This window comes from Rutidosis leptorrhynchoides, chromosome 10 (genome assembly GCF_046630445.1).
Source record: "Rutidosis leptorrhynchoides isolate AG116_Rl617_1_P2 chromosome 10, CSIRO_AGI_Rlap_v1, whole genome shotgun sequence".
NCBI lineage: Eukaryota > Viridiplantae > Streptophyta > Magnoliopsida > Asterales > Asteraceae > Rutidosis > Rutidosis leptorrhynchoides.
In genome coordinates, this window is record NC_092342.1 from 134731205 (window position 1) to 134756093 (window position 24889).

General features: G+C 32.0%; 1 protein-coding gene across 1 annotated transcript; it reads left to right on the forward strand.

The window, feature by feature from the left end:
- The first annotated feature begins 1022 nt into the window (after positions 1-1022).
- Positions 1023-1916, forward strand: LOC139870636 (uncharacterized). The gene has a single exon (XM_071858417.1). It carries the CDS (start codon positions 1023-1025, stop codon positions 1914-1916), a length of 894 nt encoding a protein of 297 aa, XP_071714518.1.
- The last annotated feature ends 22973 nt before the right edge of the window (positions 1917-24889 follow it).

Here is a 24889-nt window from a genome sequence, read left to right on the forward strand (position 1 = left end):
ACCCCAAACCCTAAACCCTATACCATATACCGTAAACGTACACATTAAATCATAAACACTTAATCCTAAACCCGATACCCTAAATCCTATATCTTATATACCATAAACATTAAACCATGTACCCTAACCCTATACATGTACGGATCATCACCCTTATGGTTTAGGGTATAGGGTTTAGGGTACATGGTTTAGTGTTTATTGTATAAGATTTAGGGTATAGGGTTTAGAGTTTTTGGTTTAGGGTTACGGTTTAGGGTTAGGGTTTAGGGTTTATGATTTAATGTTTGGGGTTCAGGGTTTAGGGTTTAGGGTTTATAAACCCTAAACCCTAAACCCTAAACCCTAAACATTAAATCATAGACACTTAACCCTAAACCCTAAACCCTATACCATATAACGTAAACTTACACATTAAATCATAAACACTTAATCCTAAACCCGATACCCTAAATCCTATATCCTATATACCATAAAAATTAAACCATGTACCCTAACCCTATACCTGGCCTAAACCATAAGGGTGATGATCCGTACACCACCGACCAACTTTTAACCTACATTATGTATATTATTTTATATTTTATTAATTATTTGAATCTTTATCTTAAACTTATACTCGTATTAGATCTTATTAGATGTATCAAAATCATCATATAATAATAATAATAATTATTATTACTATTACTATTAACAATTTATTATAACATCGTACGTATTTAATTGCAATTGCAATCATCATCCGTTTTTGAAGATGTGTTTGCAGATCTAAGTTAATTTCAATCATCGATTATTAATCAGTTAATACATAATTAAAGATATAAGTTGCAATCATCGAAAAATTAGGTCAGCTTGTTTCATACGCTTTGTCCATACCCCTTAATTTTGAATCTTTGATTTTGAACCAGGTTAATTTCTTTTGTTTCATGTCCATACCCCTTAATTATTACAGTACAATCTTTGATTTTGAACCACGTTAATTTATGTCCGATTAAATGTGTTTATAGAATACAGGTCTATATATGATGGACTCGACTTGGATGTCCTTGTGTAGATCTTCCCCTGCATACGAAAAAGGACTTGACAAATTTATAGAATGTATTTTCTCTAAAAAGGGAAAAGATGGTCATATATATTGTCCGTGCAATTATTGCATTAATCACAAACGAGTTGATCGGGTCCAGGCTAAAACACATTTGATATGTGACGGGTTTTTCAAAGGTTATAAAATTCCAAATGTGTATTTTGAACCGGATGATACACCAACATTTGAAGATGCTGATGAAGATGATATGCAAGCATTGGCCCAATGCGTCTTCAATGTGTTTGAAGATGAAGATGAAGATGAAGATGATATCCAACAAACTGAAAATCAGACTGTACCAAACTTAAATGGTGAAAAGTTTAATAAAGTATTGGAAGATGCAAAGAAAGAATTATATCGTGGTTGTAAGTTCTCTGTTCTTTCATTCATTGTTAGACTCTTCCATTCAAAATGTGTTGGAAAATGTAATGAAAAAGGATTCAGCATGATTCTTGACACAATGAGGGAAGCCTTCCCTCATGCTGCCATACCGAAGTCATTGTATGAATTAAGGAAGATAATAAGAGATTTGGGTCTAGGTTATGAGAAAATTGATGCTTGTCCAAATGATTGTATGTTGTACTGGAAAGAAAACAAGGACAAAATGAAGTGTGACGTATGTCAGACCTCAAGATATAAACAAATTAATAATGATTCTGAAAATGAGTCAACCACAGAAGCTGATAATGATGGTGATTATAAAGCTAAGAAGGTTGGAGCAAAAGTGTTGAATTATTTTCCACTCATACCATGCTTGCAAAGATTGTTTATGTCGCCTAAAACGGCCGGGTCGATGAGATGGCATGAAGAGAGTCGTAGAGAGATGGTAGATTAAGACATCCCGCAGATTCACCAGCCTGGAAAATATTCAATTATGAGAATAATGAATTTGCTAAAGAACCTCGTAATGTGAGGCTTGGTTTGGCGAGTGATGGGTTTAACCCTTTTGGAAACATGAGTGTTCACATAGTACATGGCCTGTTGTTTTGATGCCATATAATCTACCTTCATGGTTGTGCATAAAAAAACCTTTTTTATTCCTAAGTTTACTTATACCCGGTCCATCTGCTCCAGGTAATAATATAGATGTCTATATGCAACCTCTAGTTGATGAGTTGAAAGAGTTGTGGGATACTGGAGTTAATACTTATGACGCATCAACTAAGAGTTACTTCACACTATGTGCTTCTTTATTATGGACGGTAAGTGACTTTCCTGCGTATGCGAATTTATCGGGTTGGAGCACTAAAGGTAAATTAGCTTGTCCTTCATGCCATAAGGAAACCAGATCAACACGGTTATCAAACTCCCACAAAGAAATCTTCATGGCACATCGTCGCTGGTTGGAATTGTTGTATCCATGCCGTATGGATAAAGATTCTTTTGATGGCATGAAAGAACGTGAAGGGCCACCACGTAGCTTAACAGGGGAACAAGTGCTTGCGGAGCTGAAAGGTTTTAAAATAAAATTTGGAAAACTTGTGAAGGATAACCCATCGTTACCATATAATTGGAAGAAGAGAAGTATTTTTTTTCAGTTACCATACTGGAAAAATAACTTAATACGTCATAATATAGACGTAATGCATACTGAAAAGAATGTATGTGACAGTCTCATTAGAACATTAATGAATAGATGGAAAGACAAAGGATCATTTAAAAGGACGTCGTGATTTGGAAGAAATGGGTATTAGACATGAACTTCATCCAGAACCTTTATCAAATGGTAAAGTGTATTTGTCTCCTGCATGTTTCAAAATGGAAAAAAAAGAAAAAGAAAATTTTTGTAATGTGCTAAAAGAGGTGAAAGTGCCAGATGGTTATGCTGCTAATATTTCTAGATGCATTTAGGTAAAACCTACTCCAAAAATGTTAGGCCTAAAAAGTCACGATAATCATATTTTGATGCAGCAGTTGCTTCCCGTGGCAATAAGAAATATTTTACCGAAGCATGTGCGTTCTGTTATCATGAAGTTATGTCGGTACTACAAACAATTATGCTCAAAAGTTCTTAATCCTGATGATTTATTTAACATGGAAAAAGATATTGGAAAAATACTTTGTGATTTAGAAAGGATTTTTCCACCATCATTTTTTGACGTCATGATTCATCTATCGGTTCATCTAGCTTTAAAGGCCAGATTAGGGGGACCTGTTCATTACCGTTGGATGTATCCAATCGAGAGGTGACCATTTATGCTCTAGTAACTTATACTCGTTTGAATACAACTTTTTTTTTAAATCTGATATAAACTTTTTTGACCACTCAGGTATTTAGGTACATTAAAATCTTATGTGCGAAACAAGAGTAAACCCGAGGGTTCAATTGCAGAAGGATATTTAGCGGAAGAGTGTTTGTCATTTTGTTCTCTTTATTTAGCCAGTGATGTCGAGACCATACATAATATGACTAGCCGAAATCATGATGATGGTGGTGATGATACTGTCTTACCAATATTTTGTATGCCTGGTCGACCAATTGGTGCAACAAACGTAGTAAAACTCAGCTATGACACTTTGGCTATTGCACACTCACATGTGCTGTTCAATTGTAGTGAAATAGATTTCTTACGAACGTAAGTTATTTAAATTTACTATGTTATGAGATTATTTTTTTATATGGCATTGTGTAATTTTGACGATAATGTACATTATTCTCTTTTTGTTACTTTGATTACAGAGAGCATCCGAATATTCTTAGTCATCAAAATCCGAAAAAACGTAAGCGTGACATTCAACATTTACATAGTCAGGAGTTTGGGGAGTGGCTGTCTGATTAAGTAAGTTATTTTTGCTACTTTTATTCCGATAATGTAGTGATGATATAACTGAGCCAAACTTATTACTGTATAAACAAATTAGGTTGATGAGGACATGAATAGTCGGGATAACAGAATCACAAGTGATATAGAGACATTGGCAAACAGTCTAAGTGAGGTTGTAAAGAAATATAAGGGATATATCATAAATGGTTTCCGATTTCACATTAAAGATGTAGAGAAGAATAGTACACCACAAAATAGCGGAGTCATACTTCAGGCTCTAACAAGTAGATTCTCGAGTGCTAGAGATAACGATCCTATTGTGGGAGATGTCACTTACTATGGTGTTTTAAAAGATATAATCGAGTTGCAGTATATGGTGATGAGAAGAAAGTTGTTTTGTTCCATTGTGATTGGATATCAAGTGGTTCCAGGATAAAAGTTGATGAGAATGGGTTTATGACACTCGATTTTCGAGGTCTGAAGCAAACTAAAGAGCCTTATATCCTAGCTTCGCAAGCACAACAAGTATTCTATGTTGCAAATCCTGTTCGTAAAGATTGGAAAGTTGTGATCAAGACAACACCTAGAGATAATTTTGACATGGATGAACAAATTTGTATCGATGATGTAGAAACACATTTGTAGAGTGACACACCGATGTGTCCTCAACTTGTAGAAAATGAGACTATTGATATGGTTAGAGGCGATTTGGATGGGGCCATTGTTGACGATGATACTTTAGTTGCTGCTACAGATAAAAATCAAATTGATCATGATCAGGGGCGGATTTGTGAGTGTTCAACATGTGTGCTAGAACGAGGCTCATAATTCAAAGGAGCCTATAATTTGACAATTTATACTCGTAGTACTTATGAAAAATATTGTTATGACTAATGCTGGTATTTAAGCGAATGAGTGTGTGTCATTTAGTTCTTTTGTATTTATCAAAAATATCCCAAAACTATAGTTTTTATAGATGATGACGGAATTTATGTTTCTTATGATACATATATAATCTCAAATTTAAAATATAGAGAATGGTTAGTGTTGTACGAGTGTAACTTGTACTTAATTTATTTGTGTTGTAATTTCTATATCCAACAGATAAAAAAAATACCATAGTACACAATGGTTGTAACTTGTAACTTGTAACTTGTAACTTACTTTATCGGTAATAGTAGTAAGGTAATTAATAGGTTGTGTGCTGTGATGGACTTGTAGGTCCCACCTTTTTATTTAGTTTTGATTTATATTTTGTATAGTTAGTTATTATACGATATAAATTGTCTATCTTACCCTTAAATGGTATATTGACCTAGTAGCAATTTAAGGGTAAAATAGGAAACTTGTATCACCAAAAATCTTCTTGTAAAAGCAACCTATTTCTCTCTCTTCGGTTGTATTTTCCCATTATATATATCATATATCTTCTTGTAAAATAAACCTCTCAAGTACACATATATCATCTAAATTGGTTATGCCTCACTACCATTTGGGAACCAATGAAGATAAAAAAAAATGGTGGATCTATCAATTTTAAAGGTTGTATTGTACAAAAAAACAATGCATAATGTTTAGTGATATCATTTTTTTTAAAACACAAAACTAGAAAATTTTCATCTTTTAAACAAAAGAGAAAGATGGAGCTTCATTGGTTCCCATATGGTATTGATGCATGACCCAATTTACATCTAAATTGGTCACTACAATTTTTATCTAAATTGGGTATGTCTCACTACCAATTGTGACTCAATGCATTGCTAACACCATGAGGGTCAATGATCCGGAAGACAGGTTTTCATGATCTTTTTTCATAATGTTTAGTGATGTTATTTTTTCATGATCTTTTTTCATAATGTTTAGTGATGTTATTTTTTTTATGTTTTATTTTTGCAAGGCATGTATATCTATAAGATGAAAAAGATAGAGATATGTGCTTTCTAAGATTTTTTCAGGCCCAAAACCCGCAGGTCGAAAATCATGCTATTGTTAGCAACAGATTGAGTCACGTTTCCACAATCAGAATAACTATGATCTCTGTGATCTGATTATGGAACCGTGACTCAATGTATTGCAAACACCATGAGGGTCAATGATCCGGAAGACAGGTTTTCATGATCCTAGATTTGGTATCTTTTGTATTTGGTTGTTGAAAATGGTGGATAGATAATGGACACTTAAAAGTTGAAGTGTAAATTAGAATAAAATGTATGTTGATTTTGAAAAGGGTAAACTGCTATTTAAAGAAATTACATTGGTTTAGAAAAAATAAAAAATAAAAAAGATTATGTATAAGGATTGATTGTGTGTGCAAGGGAACACTCTGGTGGATATACATTGGAAATCGAGTTGCGTATAAAGTTGAGAAAGCAATATTTTGATCATTTAGTTATATAATACACATATTTAATTTAAATTTAAATAGTTTTAATTATTACATCATCAATAGCATTTTACAATTTGTAACAACCCGACTTCGTTTTACCAAAAACACGCCCTAAAAAAATTTCTGGGATAGTACATCTGGACGGCGTCCAGTTATCCAGATGGCGTCCAGCTCTGAAGGACTAAACGGCTTCCAAGCCCTTGGGACGGTGTCCAAATGAACTAAAAGTTCCTGATCAGTTTTTCAAATTCACACGAGCGGAAAACCCGCTTCCCGACACTTTTAGACGAAACAACTTTCACAACACATCATATTAAGTAAAACTAAGAGATTTCCACAATGAAATTAAGTTTTACAACATCGGGCCCACAATGACCCGTTTTACAAATAATGTAGCGATTTCGACCCATTTATCTCTTTAGACGAATTAGGACTCTATAACCCAACCCAATACCAAGAGCATAATCCCGGAGACTACCAAATCCCCAATCCGCATCCATATAACCAAAAGCTACCCCTTTGAGCCCAAGCGCTCCTACGCATCTAGTCTAACAACTAGCTAGCTTCATAACACAATACCTGTAAAAAGGTAAACAACGAGAGGGGTAAGCATAAAGCTTAGTGAATGCAATAATTATACACATACATATATAACCTACTTACTTGAAATCACTTACACAATTACCGCATAAATGCTAGCAATATAATTAGCATACCATCGCAAAGTATAACGCTAAATCTCCAATACGCAAGCTAGCACAAACAATAGCATATAACTCGAACAATATAATATGCTACACTACAACACATAACCATGGTTAACCAATAGAACGAGGGAACGGTATTTAAAAGACCGTCGGAGTTCATAACATCCATTAGTGCACTTAACACGTCGTACACTAATCCAACGGGTGGCATCTTAACACATCGATACTTCACCCTGGGTGGCGTCTTAACACGTCGACACTTCACCCCGAGTGGTGTCTTAACACGTCGACACTTCACTCATCATTTATTGGAGTGGCATCTTAACACGTCGATACTTCACTTCGAGTGGTGTCTTAACACATCGAGACTTCACTCTTCATACTACTTGAGGTGGCATCTTAACACGTTGATACTTCACCTCGAGTGGCGCCTTAACACATCAGCACTTCACCCTTCAACTTATTTGGGGTGACATCTTAACACATCGATACTTCACCCCGGATGGCGTCTTAACACGTCGACACTTCATCCTTTACTTTCTTGGAGTGGCATCTTAGCACATCGATACTTCACTCCGGGTGGCGTCTTAACACATCGACACTTCACCCCGGGTGGCGTCTTAACACATCGACACTTTACCCATCATATTACTTTGAGTGGTGTCTTAGCACATCGACACTTCACTCGTCACGTGAAATGTGGTGTCTTAGCACATCGACACTTCACATCTCACACTACAACAAATAAATACATTATATATCTACGCATATAATTATTCCACTCACCTTGGAATGCCCGCATAAGTCATGTACAACATGATCTCCGTCCTCAAATTCGAGCAAGTAATCACCTATATTACACATAGGCACAATATACACATAAATAGCCATTCTCTAAAAGAGAACCCGAGACAAACATCCCTTAGCCGAGGGATCACACCTTGCTCGCCAAAACCCGCCCATTTAACATCTAATGGACATAAACCAATTACCACTTCGGGTGGTAATTCAAACCCATCAAGCAAGTACAATTTAACCTAAATTATACTTTACACCATTTAAACCAACCCATAAGTGCAACTTGACCGAAATTGCACTTAACCACTAAAACAAGTCAAATTTGACCCGTAAGCACCATTACTAGTGATTATGTCATACAATCACCAATTTTTGACTTCCATTGACCAAATTAGGTTTGATAATGCTAAAAACGAACATATATTTCATAGCATTATCCTTCAAGAAAGACAAGCTTTTAGTTGCAATTGTTCTAATTTCAAGTAATTATCGATTAAATAATAAAAGGTGAAGACAAAAGACAGATTCGACGATTTGAAGACGCAAATGACCAAAAAGCTAAAAAGTACAAAGTACAATTCAAGTGGTTCAATTTATTGATGAGAAACGTCTCAAAATTACAAAAGTACAAGCCGCAAAACGCAGAGTACAAGATATTAAATTATACGAAAAGGCGTTCAAAAATCCGGAACGGAGACATGAACCAACTTTCAACGCTCGACGCAACGGAGCTGAAAGTACAAGTCAACTATGCACAAGAATATAATATAATATTTAAATAATTCATAATAAGAATAATAATAAATAATAAAAAGTTATAATTGAGCATAGTTAAGGGGTCATAAGTGAAAATTTCAAATCAACATTTGCCTATAAAACGAGACTACGGAGAATGAAGAAAGACACACCTTTTTCCAATCTTCTTTCTCTATATATGTAATTTATATATATTTATAATTTTAATTTTAATTTAAGTTTAATAATAATTGAGTTATTGTAAGAAATGTTTTACGGGTTTTAAAGTTGGAACTCTGTCCGTGTAACGCTACGCGATTATTCATCACTGTAAGCTATGTTCTTGCTTTTTAAATTAATGTTTCGTAACTAAGTTATTATTATGCGTATTTGAGCCGAAGTAATCATGATGTTGGACTAAATATTAAAGATTGGGTTATTGGATTTTGTACCATAATTAGGGTATGGATAAAAGACCGACACTTGTGGACATTGGACCATGGACCATTAATAGATGGGGGTATTGTCTAATCGAATGACAACTCTTTGGAGTCTGTCGAAACTATCTTCAAATTAGTTAATCTAATAAATATTAAATGATTATGCATGTCCTATTTAGTGACGTTTATACGACATCTTTTACAATCATTTAATTAATCAATTGGGTTGGGTAATTTATTATTCATTCTGGCCAAGTGGGTAAATTAATAATCATGGACTAATTAAAACAGGGGTAAATTACATACAAGGGTAATTGGTGTAATTGTAACAAAGTATTAAGACCTTGGATTACACACAGTCGATAACCTGGTGTAATTATTAACAAAGTATTAAGACCTTGTTACAGTTCGAATCCCCAATTAGTTGGAATATTTGACTTCGGGTATAAGGTTAATTTGACGATCATTCTATAATTATGACCGATGAACTATTATGGGCAAAAACCAGATACGTATCAAATAAATCCATGACAAAGGACAATTAACCCAGCATAATAAATTAAAATCAAAACGTCAAACATCATGATTACGGAAGTTTAAATAAGCATAATTCTTTTATTGTATTTCTCATCGTACTTTCATTTACTCGCAATTTTATTTATTGTCATTTTAATATTGTTATTTATTTTACGCACTTTAATTATCGTCATTTATCTGTACGCTTAAAATATAAAATCGACAAACCGGTCATTAAACGGTAAATCCCCCCAAAGTTACCTATAATTACTATATCTAGTTTAACTACTTAATTAACTAATTTGACCTAGTAAGACACCCAATAATAGTGTCCACGGATCGACCTCCCGGACTTTACCTTAGCTATATTATTACACGATAGGTATACTTGCCTTTTGTGTTTTAGTTTAATTTAGGTGATTTCCTGTAGTAAATAAATATAAAACTGATAGCCGTTTCATACACACCTTAGAGAACACATCAAGTTTTTAGCGCCGCTGCCGGGGAGACTTTTTGTGTCTTCACGGGGTATTTAAGTTTTTTTTTTTTAGTTTTTGATTGATTAAAGATATATTAATTTAAATATAATAATTTAATAAATATAATAATATAATAATATTGAAATAAAATATAATAATATAATAATATTGAAATAAAATATAATAATATAATAATAATTTTGAATCAAATTTGAATCGTAAAGTTTTAAAAAGTCGTATTTATTAAATACTTCAGGGGTATATTATGTAACTTATAATTAATAATTTCTATCATATCGTTTTCATGTGAATAGTAAATTAATTAATTTCATTTCATTTACTATTCATGAATAGTAAATGAGTTAAAAAAAGAAAAAAGTTTTTTAAAAATAATAATAAAAAAATTATTAATTTCGTGAAAAAAAAGAAAAAATTTTTTTTTTAAAAAAAAGAAAAATTTAAAATCCTTAAAAAAGAAATATTAAAATCGTTAAAAAAATATAAAAATAAAATATAAAAATAAAATTTTTTTAAAAAAATTAAAAAAAGTATATATATATATATATATATATATATATATATATATATATATTTTTAAGATTTTGTCTATAAAATTAAAAAATATATATATTTATTTTAAGTTTTATTACCTTTAGATTTTTTGACTCTAGTTACAAATTTTAGTATTAAGTTTAGTTTTGCCATGGTTATTTTTATACTTTTATATTTTTAAGCTTTGCCGTAAAATCCCTTAAGTGCTTTTTCTTTAGACTAAGATTTAGGTGGCTTAAAATTTTGCGACGCCGTGTTAAAATTTTAGTATCATTTTAAGTAATTGCCGTTTTTCGTTTAGAATCCCTTTTAAGTTTCGACGCGCTACTTTCTTATTTTTATTTTTAGACCTTTTATTTTTTCGACGTTTTTCGACGCAATCTTTTTCTTTCTTATTTCTCGACGCTCTAGTTTTTAGGACATAGAATTTTCTATTTCTTCTCTAAAATTTCAAACGAAAAATTATTTTAAGCGATTAAATTGATAGACATCCAAATTTTCTGGTTCGTAGTAATAGTTGAATTTGTTAGTGGCGAGTTGTGGGCTTCCGATTTAAAGGGTCCTGGCTACCTGCTGCATCTATTGGCTATTCGAAACGTGGGCAAAATCAGAAAAGTCTATTAATTTGATAACTTATATAATTTTTATTTTTATAACTAATAGGATATTCAGTGAATGCACCGAGCAAAACGTTCACCACCTTTCATACGTTCGCCACCTGTAACTCGATCAAGGCATCTAGCCAATATTGTTGCCGTTAATTTTTATTTAGAATCATCATCTAGTCGAACAAGTTCTCCAACTCAAATTTCCGATAATCCATTTTTTGAACCCGACTTCACAACTGAGAATCCGGAGGATATTCAAGGACAATTCCAAGATCCTGAACCACTAATCATTCCTCCTGAACCACAAATAGTTAAATCAGAATCTTCTAGTGATTCGGATTCAACAAATTCAATTATGGAAGTAACGGAACCTCAAAGTATGGAAGACCGAATGAGAGCCACACGCACAGGCCAAGGTCACGCCATTAATCAGCCAGATGTTAGAGCATCAGATTTTGAAATCAAAGGACAAATCCTACACATGATCACCAATCAGTGCCAATTTGGTGGTACAACAAAAGAAGATCCAAACGAACATCTTCGAACTTTTAATAGGATTTGTAATCTATTTAAAATCCGAGAAGTTGAGGATGAAACTATTTATCTTATGTTGTTCCCATGGAGTTTAAAAGGAGAAGCCAAAGATTGGTTAGAATCGTTACCTGAAGGAACGATTGACACATGGGATGTTTTAGTTGAAAAATTTCTTAAAAGATTCTTTCCGGCATCTAAAGCCGTGAGACTTCAAGGAGAAATTGTTACGTTCGCGCAAAAGCCAAATGAAACATTATATGAGGCGTGGACAAGATTTGGAAAGTTGTTAAGAGGATGTCCGCAACATGGTTTAGACACTTATCAAATAGTTCAAATATTCTACCAAGGATTCAACATCACTACAAGAAAAGACATCGATATAGCAGCTGGTGGTTCCATTATGAAAAAAACCGCAACTGAAGCTTACAAAATTATTGATAACACTGTTTCCCACTCACATGAGTGGCATCAAGAAAAATATATCGTTAGATCATCTAAAGCGGCTAGAGCCGATTCTAGCCATGACTTTGATTCCATTTCCGCAAAGATAGATGCTTTCGAAAGACGAATGGAAAAAATGAATAAAGATATTCATGCAATACGAATCAGTTGTGAGCAATGCGGTAGACCACACTTAATGAAAGATTGTCACATTGAGCAAACGTTGGAACAACGAGAGAATGTTTCCTACATGAACCAAAGGCCGGGAAATAATTATCAAAATAATTATCAACCGCCAAGGCCAAACTTTAATCGAAATCAAAACATTCTTTACAATCCAAATGGACCCAATAATAACTCATACAACCAACAAGGTCCGAATAACCAACCAACTCAAAACAACACTTTCAATCAACAAAGACCTGGCTTGTATAAACCACCACAACAAATCGAAGAGAAAAAGTCAAATCTGAAAGAAGTGGTATTTAAGCTAGTTGAATCTCAAACACAATTTATTGAAACTCAAACCTAAATGAATGAGAGGTTTGATCAGTCATTTAGAACTCAACAAGCTTCCATTTTGAATCTAGAAAAACAAGTAGGTACTCTTGTTAGATTGATGAGTGAAAGGGAACAAGGAAAGCTACCGAGTAATAATGAAGTAAATCCTCGGAATGAAAATGTTAACATGGTATCAACAAATTCTGAAAAACCAACACCAGAAGATGGGAAAGTTTTAGATGTGAGTAACAATGAAGAAGTTACAACACCACCACCACCCGAGTATGTAAAGCCAGTGGTGGCACCATACAAAACACCCATCCCGTTTCCAAGAAAAGGAGTTGAGTATGAGCTAGTAATAGGTAATAAAGTTTGTGATACCTCTGGAAAGAAGAAGAAGAATAAGAAAGTACAAGAAACAAAAATCGTAAAGATAAACCCGGTGAAGACAGTTCCACCAAAACCTCCACCTAGGGTAGGTGATCCGGGTGAATTTATTGTTCCTTGTCTACTTAGTGACTGTGCCATGTATGATGCACTAGCAGATTTAGGTGCAAGTGTGAGTGTTATGCCTCTTTCATTATATAAGAGATTAGAAGTAGGTGAGTTAAGTCCAACGAATATGAGTGTTCGACTCCTTGATCAAACCATTAAGCACCCAGTTGAAATTGCTGACAACCTACCCGTTCAAGTAGGTAATTTAACCTTTCTAGTCGAATTCATTGTCATTGACATAGAAGAGGACCCAAACATTCTTCTAATTTTAGGTCGACCATTCTTAGCGTCCACCGGGGCGTTATTTGATGTAAGAAAGGGTAGAATGACACTTAGTAATGATGAGAAATCGATCACCCTTATGATTCGAAAGTCTAAATCTCCACCAACCAAAACCGTTGAACTAGCAAAAACGATTGGTAAGAACCATGTTGTTTTACCAACTCCAACGGTAGTGCTCAACAATAATAAAACGCCTAAGTGTGGGGAACATGAAGTAACACCTAATGATGACCTGATAACAAAGAACCCCGTTGTTGATGACCCCGTTATTAACAATTCAATGAAGAAACTTATTAAACGAATTCGCGATGCTAGAACCAAGGGGAACTTTAAGTTATGTAACCGGTTAGTATCCAATCTGTCGACTAAAGAAAAGGCGAAATTAGTTGAATTTGTGGATATTACACAAGAATTCGACCAGTGGCTTAAAGCAAAAGTCACAGATATGCAAGTTGATTATGGTCCAAGAAAAATTGACGATGAAGTTAATCACAATTTTGACACCACAGCTACCTAAGTGTGGGGAGATTTAAAATGTTCTAAAAAGAAAATGCTTTCTAGAGTTAGTTGTTCTGTTCTCGTGTAGTTCCGAGAATGATGTCCGATTGGTCTTTTCCACTAGCAGACACTAAAGATCTAGTTTTCTCCCCCCATTCTGATTTTTTTTTGTTTTGTAGGTTTTATATGAAATTAATATGCTTTTTAAATTTAAGTTTTGTGTGATTTTAAAAACAAAAATTTACTTTATTTAATTAAGTTTAAAAAAAAATGATTTCTAAAATTCGTCGTGAGTTAAACACCAGGTCATTGAACCGAAATTGCTTTACCCAAGGGAGGGACGAGAAATTTTATTATCATTATTTTTAATCTTATTGAATTAAAGTATACCAAAAACATTAAAAAAAACCAAAATCTTTGCTTTTAAAACAATCGCTTTAAAAGGACAAATTTTAAAATTTTGTCGAGGGACGGACTAGGTAAACGTACCGAAACAACCTCCTCCTAAATAAAAAGGAAAACAAAATTTTAAATTACTCAATTATTTGTTTTATTAAGTTAAGGTTTTTATAAATAAAAAAATTTGTATATATATATTTGTAGTTTATCTTATGTACAAAACAGGGTAAAACAGCGCACTTTCAAAGACTGACATTAAGTTCATCAAAAGCTACTAATTTTAACAATAAGACGTAAAATATCAAATGTGATATAAAACAGTATGTTTGCAAACTCGGTATTTTTAATCATTTTTCTACACTAATCACCCTCATGAATTTAAATTTTTACTGATTTCTTGTAAATGAGGGCATTGCAAGATCTCAAGTGTGGGAAAGGGTTATAAATTCTCTCGGGTTTACACTTGGAAAGGACATAAATTGAGAAACAACCCAAAATGTTTGAATTCATTTAAAATGGAATAGAGGAGAATAAAAAGGCAAAGAAAGAAATAAATAAAAGCTGAGTGTGGGAAGAATTCACCAAGTTCTTTAAAACATATATCACATATATGTACAAGCTTATTGCAGGTACTTTTGTTTTGGACTAAACTAATCAGTTTTACCCGATTTATTGTAATGCTTTTGAAAGAAACATGGATCTACACGATGAATCAATTCCATCATTATAAGGAAGTAAAGTCTTCCGAAAAAGACACGCGCTTCTTGATTTAGGTCAAGAAGTGGTCGTCCAGACCAGCTGTAGGTTGACGAAAAATCTAGAAAAGTCATCTCTAAAATCAGCAGGAAATCCACGGACCTCAGCATCAAATAGGGTCGCCATGTGGTCAGACTTATCCTAACCATGAGAGGATCTGTCTCGTAAAATGGGGAGGGCACCGTGCAAATTAGCTTGATACGACTAATGAATCAGACCCCCAGTAAGGATAATCTCCTTAAAGATTAAAAATCAGCTTTTAAGCCTGATATTACTCAATCCTTGAGATTGACTTTAAAGATTGAGAATTACAAACTCATGGAATTCGATGATATCTAAACTCGAACTTGAACGAGAAAATATTTTGATCAAATTACAAACCGATTTGTTTTCTGAAAACCTATTTTCAATGAGTTCATTACCATTGAACGTAAAATCCTGAGAATTCATCAGAATTCATTAGGTCACCTGAACCAAATCGGGTGTCAACCGTAAGAACGGTGGTTGTATAGGGTGGTCGAAGACAGGACCTTGTGCCAGACCGAAAAACTATAAGGTGATCTTTACTATTGCTCCTACAAAGAATAGTAATTGCATCCGACACGATATTGACCATAATCAAAAGCATGTCATTAGACAATGCCTTAACAGTTGCTTGTTCATCGCTTTCCTTTACAACCGGATGGTAGTTTACTGAAAGGTAATATACGGAACAAGTAAACAGGACGTGTTACTTTCCTAATACAAGGTTAGCAAGTGGGTGACACAAAACCATAAGTTTTGAGCTAAAATTTTTAAATCTAAAACCCACACAACCCACAAAAATATTTTGCAAAACCGGTGAAGGGTTATTTCGGAAAACTTATCTAGGGTAAAAACTAGATTGAATTTTCAAAAGATCAAATGTTTTCATAAAGATCCAATTTCCTAACGGATCTAAATTTTTATAGTCATGTGAGACTGTAAACCACATCGTTACCATCATTGTTCATAACCGTCGTATTGAAATCACTGATGTACAAAGTGTGAAGAATAAAGAAGTGATTCTAGTAAAGTTATATTCAAGTTCTATATTGCTTGAGGATAAGTAACGCTCAAGTGTGGGAATATTTGATAATGCTAAAAACGAACATATATTTCATAGCATTATCCTTCAAGAAAGACAAGCTTTTAGTTGCAATTGTTCTAATTTCAAGTAATTATTGTTTAAATAATAAAAGGTGAAGACAAAAGACAGATTCGACGATTTGAAGACGCAAATGACCAAAAAGCTAAAAAGTACAAAGTACAATTCAAGTGGTTCAATTTATTGATGAGAAACGTCTCAAAATTATAAAAGTACAAGCCACAAAACGCAAAGTACAAGATATTAAATTATATGAAAAGGTGTTCTCATCGTACTTTCATTTACTCGTAATTTTATTTATTATCATTTTAATATTTTTATTTATTTTACGCACTTTAATTATCGTCATTTATCTGTACGCTTAAAATATAAAATCGATAAACCGGTCATTAAACGGTAAATCCCCCCAAAGTTACCTATAATTACTATATCTAGTTTAACTACTTAATTAACTAATTTGACCTAGTAAGACAACCAATAATAGTGTCCACGGATCGACCTCCCGGACTTTACCTTAGCTATATTATTACACGATAGGTATACTTGCCTTTTGTGTTTTAGTTTAATTTAGGTGATTTCCTGTAGTAAATAAATATAAAACTGATAGCCGTTTCATACACACCTTAGAGAACACATCAAGGTTTAACTCACTTTGACTTGTCAAATTACACCCTAAGTACCTACAATCACCAACAACTAGTGATTGTATCTCAAAATCATCATTTGATACCAAAAATCAAGAACACTTAACCCATTTCAACATAAAACCCATTTTGACCCATATTAGGGTTTACACCCCAAAATCAAGTCAACACGAACCAAAAATCACTAGTACACAAGTGTTCTAAGGTTTAACCAACACATGCAAGATCCAAACTTACAATTTCATCAATCGAAACCCTAAGTCACCCATTTAGGCTTACTTACATGAATCTTTCCCAAAACCCCCAAATTTCATAATAAGTGGGTTTATAACTCTAACTAACACAAACCCTAACTCAAACACGAATCTTAAACAATGAAATTCGGATTTAGAATTTACCATAACAATCAAAACGTAGCCGAGAACAAAAGAAACAACTTTAACTCTCGAGCTTTGGTGAGAACCGGGCTTCTTCCTCCTAGATCGGAGCTTTCTCACACTAAAATCACCCTCTCTCACTAGAATATGTTGGGAGTGTTTGTGTGGGTGAGAATGAGCTCCAATAGAGTTCTAGATTAGTTTTGATGATCCCAAACTGACCCCAAGTGAAAAGACCAAAGTAGCCCTTTTAATTTGAGTAAAATACAGCTGCTGGCCCGTCAGACCTTTTGGACGGCGTCCAAAAAGCTTGGACGGCGTCCCAATGAACTGCGTCTGAAACTGAAACTTGTTTTGGTCATAACTTTCAAACCGTAACTCCGTTTTCGACGAATCAAATATCGTTGGAAATGTAATGAGATTTACTATCTAATAGTAAAGTTTTAAAACATCAACTCCAACTTTATTTAGGATCCAAATAACGCGTAACTGAAAAACAGGTGTTACATAATTGTTTGAAGCACATGTTACAATAGCCTAGAACATGTCATTACATCACCCCAAACTCCCTTTTAAAAGATAAGAATAGAAGATTATTATTAAAATAAATATAAACACCATATAAATTATCCCTTTTAAAAGATAATAATAGAAGATTATTATATAACGGATATATTTGCAACGGTTAGCTAGGTTTTCTCCTATATAAATATGAGTACATGTCCATTCTTCCATACCTCAACACCGTATAAATTATCAAATTACTCCACTTTTTCGAACATTTTTCTTTCGCCAAGTGTATACCATTTCCAATCATCCGAATACTCACCGTTGTAGTAAACATAAATTGGGCCGAGAATGGGTGCCATTTTGAGTGAGTTTTATTAAGAATCATCATTCCATTCATTAATTAAGATCCATTTATTATTTATTATTACAACGGTGAGTATTATTATTATTATTATTATTATTATTATTATTATTATTATTATTATTATTATTATTATTATTATTATTATTATTATTATTATTATTATTATTATTATTATTATTATTATTATTATTATTATTATTATTATTATTATTATTGTGTTTTGTAGAACTATTAGTGGTCAAGGAAGTCCAAGTGAAGGTGAAAACACAAAGAGATCAAGTTTTTATAGATTATGACGGATTTTAGTTATTATTTGTGTTGTAATTTCTATATCCAATAGATAAAAAAAACTATAGTACAAAATGGTTGTAACTTGTAACATACTTTATAGGTAAGGTAAATGCATCCCTATTATGTAGGTAATTATTATGTGGGTAATTAATGGACTGTGTGCTGTGATGGACTTGTAGGTCCTACTTTTTTATTTAGTTTTGATTTATTTTTGTATAGTTAGTTATTATAGGATATAAATTGTCTATCTTACCCATAAATGGTATATTGACCTAATAACAATTTAAGGGTAAAATAGGAAACTTGTATCACCAAAAATCTTCTTGTAAAAGAAACCTTTCAAATTGCATATGATATTATTCGTTTATATGGTTAAATATGCTTTTTCAAATGTTAGTAATGGGCATATATGATACTATTAATTTATGTAAGTGGGTATGTATATGTGATTTTAAAAGTTAAGAAGGGTATATGAAGTTAAAAACTCTAATAATTTATTTTGTTTGGAGTCAGTATTTAGTAATATATATATATATATATATATATATATATATATATATATATATATATATATATATATATATATATATATATATATATATATAGATTGTATTTCATATTTTTGTACCAAGTTAGAATTATATCATAAATTGGCAAATATATCATTGAGTTTGATCTAATGGTCCTCATAATAATCTAATGGTTATTATTTGCCATGTAATCCTTTACTTGATATTATTTGCTAGTAATATATATTGACTTTGTTATAGATACTAATTGAAATAAAATTAGAAGTATATTTTATACTTAAATAAAATCATCATTAAGTGCACACGTGGTAACTTGTCGATTCACTTTCACCAAAAATCAACTTTTAATGCCAGAAAGTAAGTTGCATATTTTCTTCTCAAGCCTTTTCTCTGTTATACTTTCCATCATCTTCCTGTACATATTTCTCTCAAGTACACCAACTTCATCATTTTTTCTCGTATTTTTTATTTAAAAAAAATGGAAGTTACTCAACCGAAGACGATCGAAAATCTTCCACAAGATATGCTTGTGGAAATTTTATCTCGAGTTGGAAGTTACTCATACGACCAGTTGTTCATGTGTAAGTCGGTTTGCAAAAGCTTTTCGAAGCTTTTCAAAATCCTTTGGTATTAAAAAGGCTTTCCCTAGATCGGTGGCCTCTATTACCTTGGGGAAACCCTAGATTCTTTGTTTTTTATTTCGTTGTACGATTTTTGGAAACCCTAATGCGATAATTCGCTGGGGTTTGATAGGTTATTTTGACGGTAGACATATCGATTATGGGCTTGAATGTCTCAAGCAAGCTTCGAACAGCCAACTTAAAGAGGCTGTTTATGTTTATGGTTTAATTATATTTGCCTCTTGCAAAATAGAGGAAAAGCATGTCGGTTTACAAATTTTGAATGAAACATTCCCACCAGAGCCGGAGATGGTGGTTGCGGTGAGAACAAGGGTTTTTGATTTGCTGCGATGTTTATGGTTATTTAACCGCCATCCTTTTGCTGACGTGGCAACAGCGTGCCCTATATCTGATCACCGTGGTTATTTTCCACACATCCATGGATTTGAACTCACGATACCGGAATGCATGTCGTATTTTTGGGCCTATGAGTTGGGTGTTTTTGTAAACCGATTTGCATATAACTAGATTTATGTTAGTATCTTTTAGATTTTGTATAAATTATACTCCTTTAATTTAATGTAGATATTAGTAGTAATTTCTATTAATTATATGATGATCAGTTTATTTGCTTCCATTTTTCCTTCGTATTATCTGGATTGCTTCCATTTTACTTAGGGTTTATCATCACAACATAGTTTTTAATTAATACATTTTAACATGAACCAATCAATGGGGCTGCACGAATTTATGTTCTTTATGCTAATAGAAACAAAGAACACCCAAAAATGTGATTCCTTTTTAATGTTTGTTGTTGACTAGCTCTGCCCTTTTACTTGTATATATGTTTGTATGCAATTTGTTGTTGACTTGATGCTTAAAACTATCACCGGCCATTAGTCCCTTTCTGATCCAAAGTTCAACTAATATACCTTAAAAAGGAAGGATTCCATTTGTTTTGTTTCTTTTATGTTTTGTTTCTACTGCAGAATTCAATTGAGTGCAGAATTGAATTCAACTACTCATATTCTTTTATTTTCTTAACTGCAGAATTCAATGCTAATAATTCTATCCCAAGTAAATGTGAAAAGGCTAGGGGTCGTGTTCAATTCGCATCATTAATTAGATCATTAACTAACATCATTAATTACATCATTAACTATATATTGTTTGGGTGAGTTACTTTGCAATCATATAAACTGAATATATATACACTGAATACGCATTGAGAAACATAACCTATTTCTGCATTAATGTTGGTTTGGGAGCTCATTAAGAAACATAAAAACTTTACACGTTTGTTTATCCTGCAAACGAAACAATCTTGTTTTTTGGGCTATGTTTTAACTATTGATCGACAACCATGTTTATTCAATGAATTGTTAAGGGTGTACCGATGGAAAATCGGCATCGATATGGAAGGAGTATTGGATAGAAATGTTGTTGATAAATGTGAATTATAAGTTGTAAAATGTGTAGGCTCAATGGATTGTAAACATAACTGCTTTGTTGATCTAGTGATGTTAACTGTTACCTATATTGTTTTGTATCTCATGAAGTTAATGTAATAGTTTACGGTTTTTTAACAAAAGAATCCATTTAATATAGACCCTTTAAATCGGAAGCCCACAACTCGCCACTAACAAATCCAACTATTACTACGAACCAGAAAATTTAGGATGTCTATCAATTTAACCGCTTAAAATAATTTTTCGTTTTGAAATTTTAGAGAAGAAATAGAAAATTCTATGTCCTAAAAACTAGAGCGTCGAGAAATAAGAAAGAAATAGAGCGCGTCGAAAAACGTCGAAAAATAAAAGGTTGAAAAATAAAAATAAGAAAGAAAAACGTCGAAACTTAAAAGTCTAAAAACTAAATCTAAAAAGTTGCGCCTAAAGGTATTAAAGCTTAAAAGAAAATCTATATCCAAAACGGCAATAACTTAAAAGGCACTAAAATATATAAATGGCGTCGCAAAATTTTAAAGTGCCTAAATCTTAATCTAAAGAAAAAGCACTTAAGGGATTTTACGGAAAAGTCTTAGAATCTAGAAATAAAAATTAACTACATCAAAATACTAAGTTTTAACCTAGTTACGAACGATAAATATACAAATTACGAAATAAACAATTAAAATATACAATTTATAAAAAGATATAAAAATTAATAAAATTACATATTTTTATAAAAATATTATTTTTATATTATTATTTTATAAAGTATTAATTTATATATTAATAAAACTAATTATAACTTAAAAATATAAAATAAATAAAACTAAAACTAATTAATATAATAATTAACCCTAATTAGGGTTTAATAATAATAATAATTAAAATTATTAACCCTAATCCGTACCAGCAGAGGGATCAGACCTGTCAGACAGGCTCATGCGATCGCATGAGTTCTACGTTTATGGGCCATGTGATCGCATGGATTCGGATACCAGGCCAAATTTGGGCTGCTACAGTACGGCCCGAATTCTATTATATATATATATATATATATATATATATATATATATATATATATATATATATATATATATATATATATATATATATATATATATATATATATATATATATATATATATATATATTTCTTTTCTGTTTTTAATTTATTTATATAAAATAAATAAAAACTTAATTTTTAAAAACTAAAATAGAAATAGAAAAACTTTATATTTTAAACAAACTCTTAAAAATATATATATTTCGTTTTTCTTTTTATATTTTTGAATTTTTAATATTTAAAAACGTATTTTTACAAAAAGAAATTAAAACTTAATAAATTTTTTTTATAGCGTTTCGCTTCGTCAGTTCTGATAATGCTAAAAATGAACATATATTTTATAGCATTATTCCTCAAGAAAGACAAGCTTTTAGTTGCAATTGTCCTATTTACAAGTGATATTCGTTTAAATAATAAAAGGTGAAGACAAAAGACAGATTCGACGAATTGAAGACGCAAACGACCAAAAAGCTCAAAAGTACAAAATACAATCAATGAGGTTCCAATTATTGATAAGAAACGTCTCAAAATTACAAGAGTACAAGATTCAAAACGCAAAGTACAAGATATTAAATTGTACGCAAGGACGTTCAAAAATCCGGAATCGGGACCAGAGTCAACTCTCAACGCTTGACGCAACGGACTAAAAATTACAAGTCAACTATGCACATAAATATAATATAATATTTAAATAATTCTTATAATTATTTATATATTATATATTATATTATTAAAAACCGTCGGCAGAAAAAACAAAGGCATGTGAGTCTCCCCAGCTGGCCATGCGATCGCATGGCCTGGAGGAAGAAACTCCATGCGATCGCATGGTGCACAGTTCCAGCCCACATGCCTAAAAAATCGAGCTTTGGTGTAACACAAAAGACATCTTTTTCTTCTTCACTCAAACGTAGTATATGTATATATAATTTATATTTGAATTTTAATTTTAATCTTAAATCCTAATAATAAGGGTGTGTTAGCGAATGTTGTAAGGGTGTAAGTCGAAATTCTGTCCGTGTAACGCTACGCTATTTTTAATCATTGTAAGTTATGTTCAACCTTTTTACATTAATGTCTCGTAGCTAAGTTATTATTATGCTTATTTAATCTGAAGTAATCATGATGTTGGGCTAAAAATATTAAAATTGGGTAATTGGGCTTTGTACCATAATTGGGGTTTGGACAAAAGAACGACACTTGTGGAAATTATACTATGGGCTATTAATGGACTTTATATTTGTTTAACTAAATGATAGTTTGTTAATTTTAATATAAAGATTTACAATTGAACGTCCCTATAAATAACCATATACACTCGATCGGATACGATGGGCAGGGTATTTATATGTACGAATAATCGTTCATTTAACCGGACACGGGAATGGATTAATAGTCACTAGAATTATTAAAACAGGGGTGAAATTATGTACAAGGACACTTGGCATAATTGATAACAAAGTATTAAAACCTTGGGTTACATTCAGTCGACATCCTGGTGTAATTATTAAACAAAGTAATAAAACCTTGTTACAGTTTAAGTCCCCAATTAGTTGGAATATTTGACTTCGGGTATAAGGATAATTTGACGAGGACACTCGCACTTTATATTTATGACTGATGGACTGTTATGGACAAAAACCAGACGGACATATTAAATAATCCAGGACAAAGGACAATTAACCCATGAGCATAAGACTAAAATCAACACGTCAAACATCATGATTACGAAAGTTTAAATAAGCATAATTCTTTTATTTCATATTTAATTTCCTTTAATTTATATTTAATTGCACTTCTAATTATAGCACTTTTATTTATTGTTATTTTATTTAATTGCACTTTTAATTATCGTACTTTTTAATTATCGCAAGTTTATTTTATCGCACTTTTATTTATCGCAATTTCATTATCGTTATTTACTTTACGCTTTAAATTAAGTCTTTTATTTATTTAATATTTTACATTTTGTTTTAACTGCGACTAAAGTTTTAAAATCGACAAACCGGTCATTAAACGGTAAAAACCCCCCTTTATAATAATAATATTACTTATATATATATTTGTATTTTTATAAAATAAAACTAATATAGCGTTAAGCTTTGATTAAAAGATTTTCCCTGTGGAACGAACCGGACTTACTAAAAACTACACTACTCTACGATTAGGTACACTGCCTATAAGTGTTGTAGCAAGGTTTAAGTATATCCATTCAATAAATAAATAAATATCTTGAGTAAAATTGTATCGCATTTAATAGTATTTCCTTGTAAAATATAAGCTATTTTATATACACCTCGCAGAACATCAGGTTCCTCGGCAGCGGCGCCAAAAACTTGATGTTATGTAAAATTGTATCCCATTTTGGCACCGCTGCCGGGGAACCTGATGTTCTGCGAGGTGTATATAAAATAGCTTATATTTTACAAGGAAATACTATTAAATGCGATAAAATTTTACTCAAGATATTTATTTATTTATTGAATGGATATACTTAAACCTTGCTACAACACTTATAGGCAGTGTACCTAATCGTACAGTAGTGTAGTTTTTAGTAAGTCCGGTTCATTTCACAGGGAAAATCTTTTAATCAAAGCTTAACGCTATATTAGTTTTATTTTATAAAAATACAAATATATATAAGTAATATTATTATTATAAAGGGGGGTTTTTACCGTTTAATGACCGGTTTGTTGATTTTAAAACTTTAGTCGCAGTTAAAACAAAATGTAAAATATTAAATAAATAAAAGACTTAATTTAAAGCGTAAAGTAAATAACGATAATGAAATTGCGATAAATAAAAGAGCGATAAAATAAACTTGCGATAATTAAAAAGTACGATAATTAAAAGTTCAATTAAATACAATAACAATAAATAAAAGTGATATAATTAGAAGTGCAATTAAATATAAAATAAAGGAAATTAAATATGAAATAAAAG

What these genes read in the sequence shown, in the direction of transcription:
- LOC139870636 (XM_071858417.1), top strand. Translation starts at nt 1,023, where the DNA reads ATGGACTCGACTTGGATGTCCTTGTGTAGATCTTCCCCTGCATACGAA.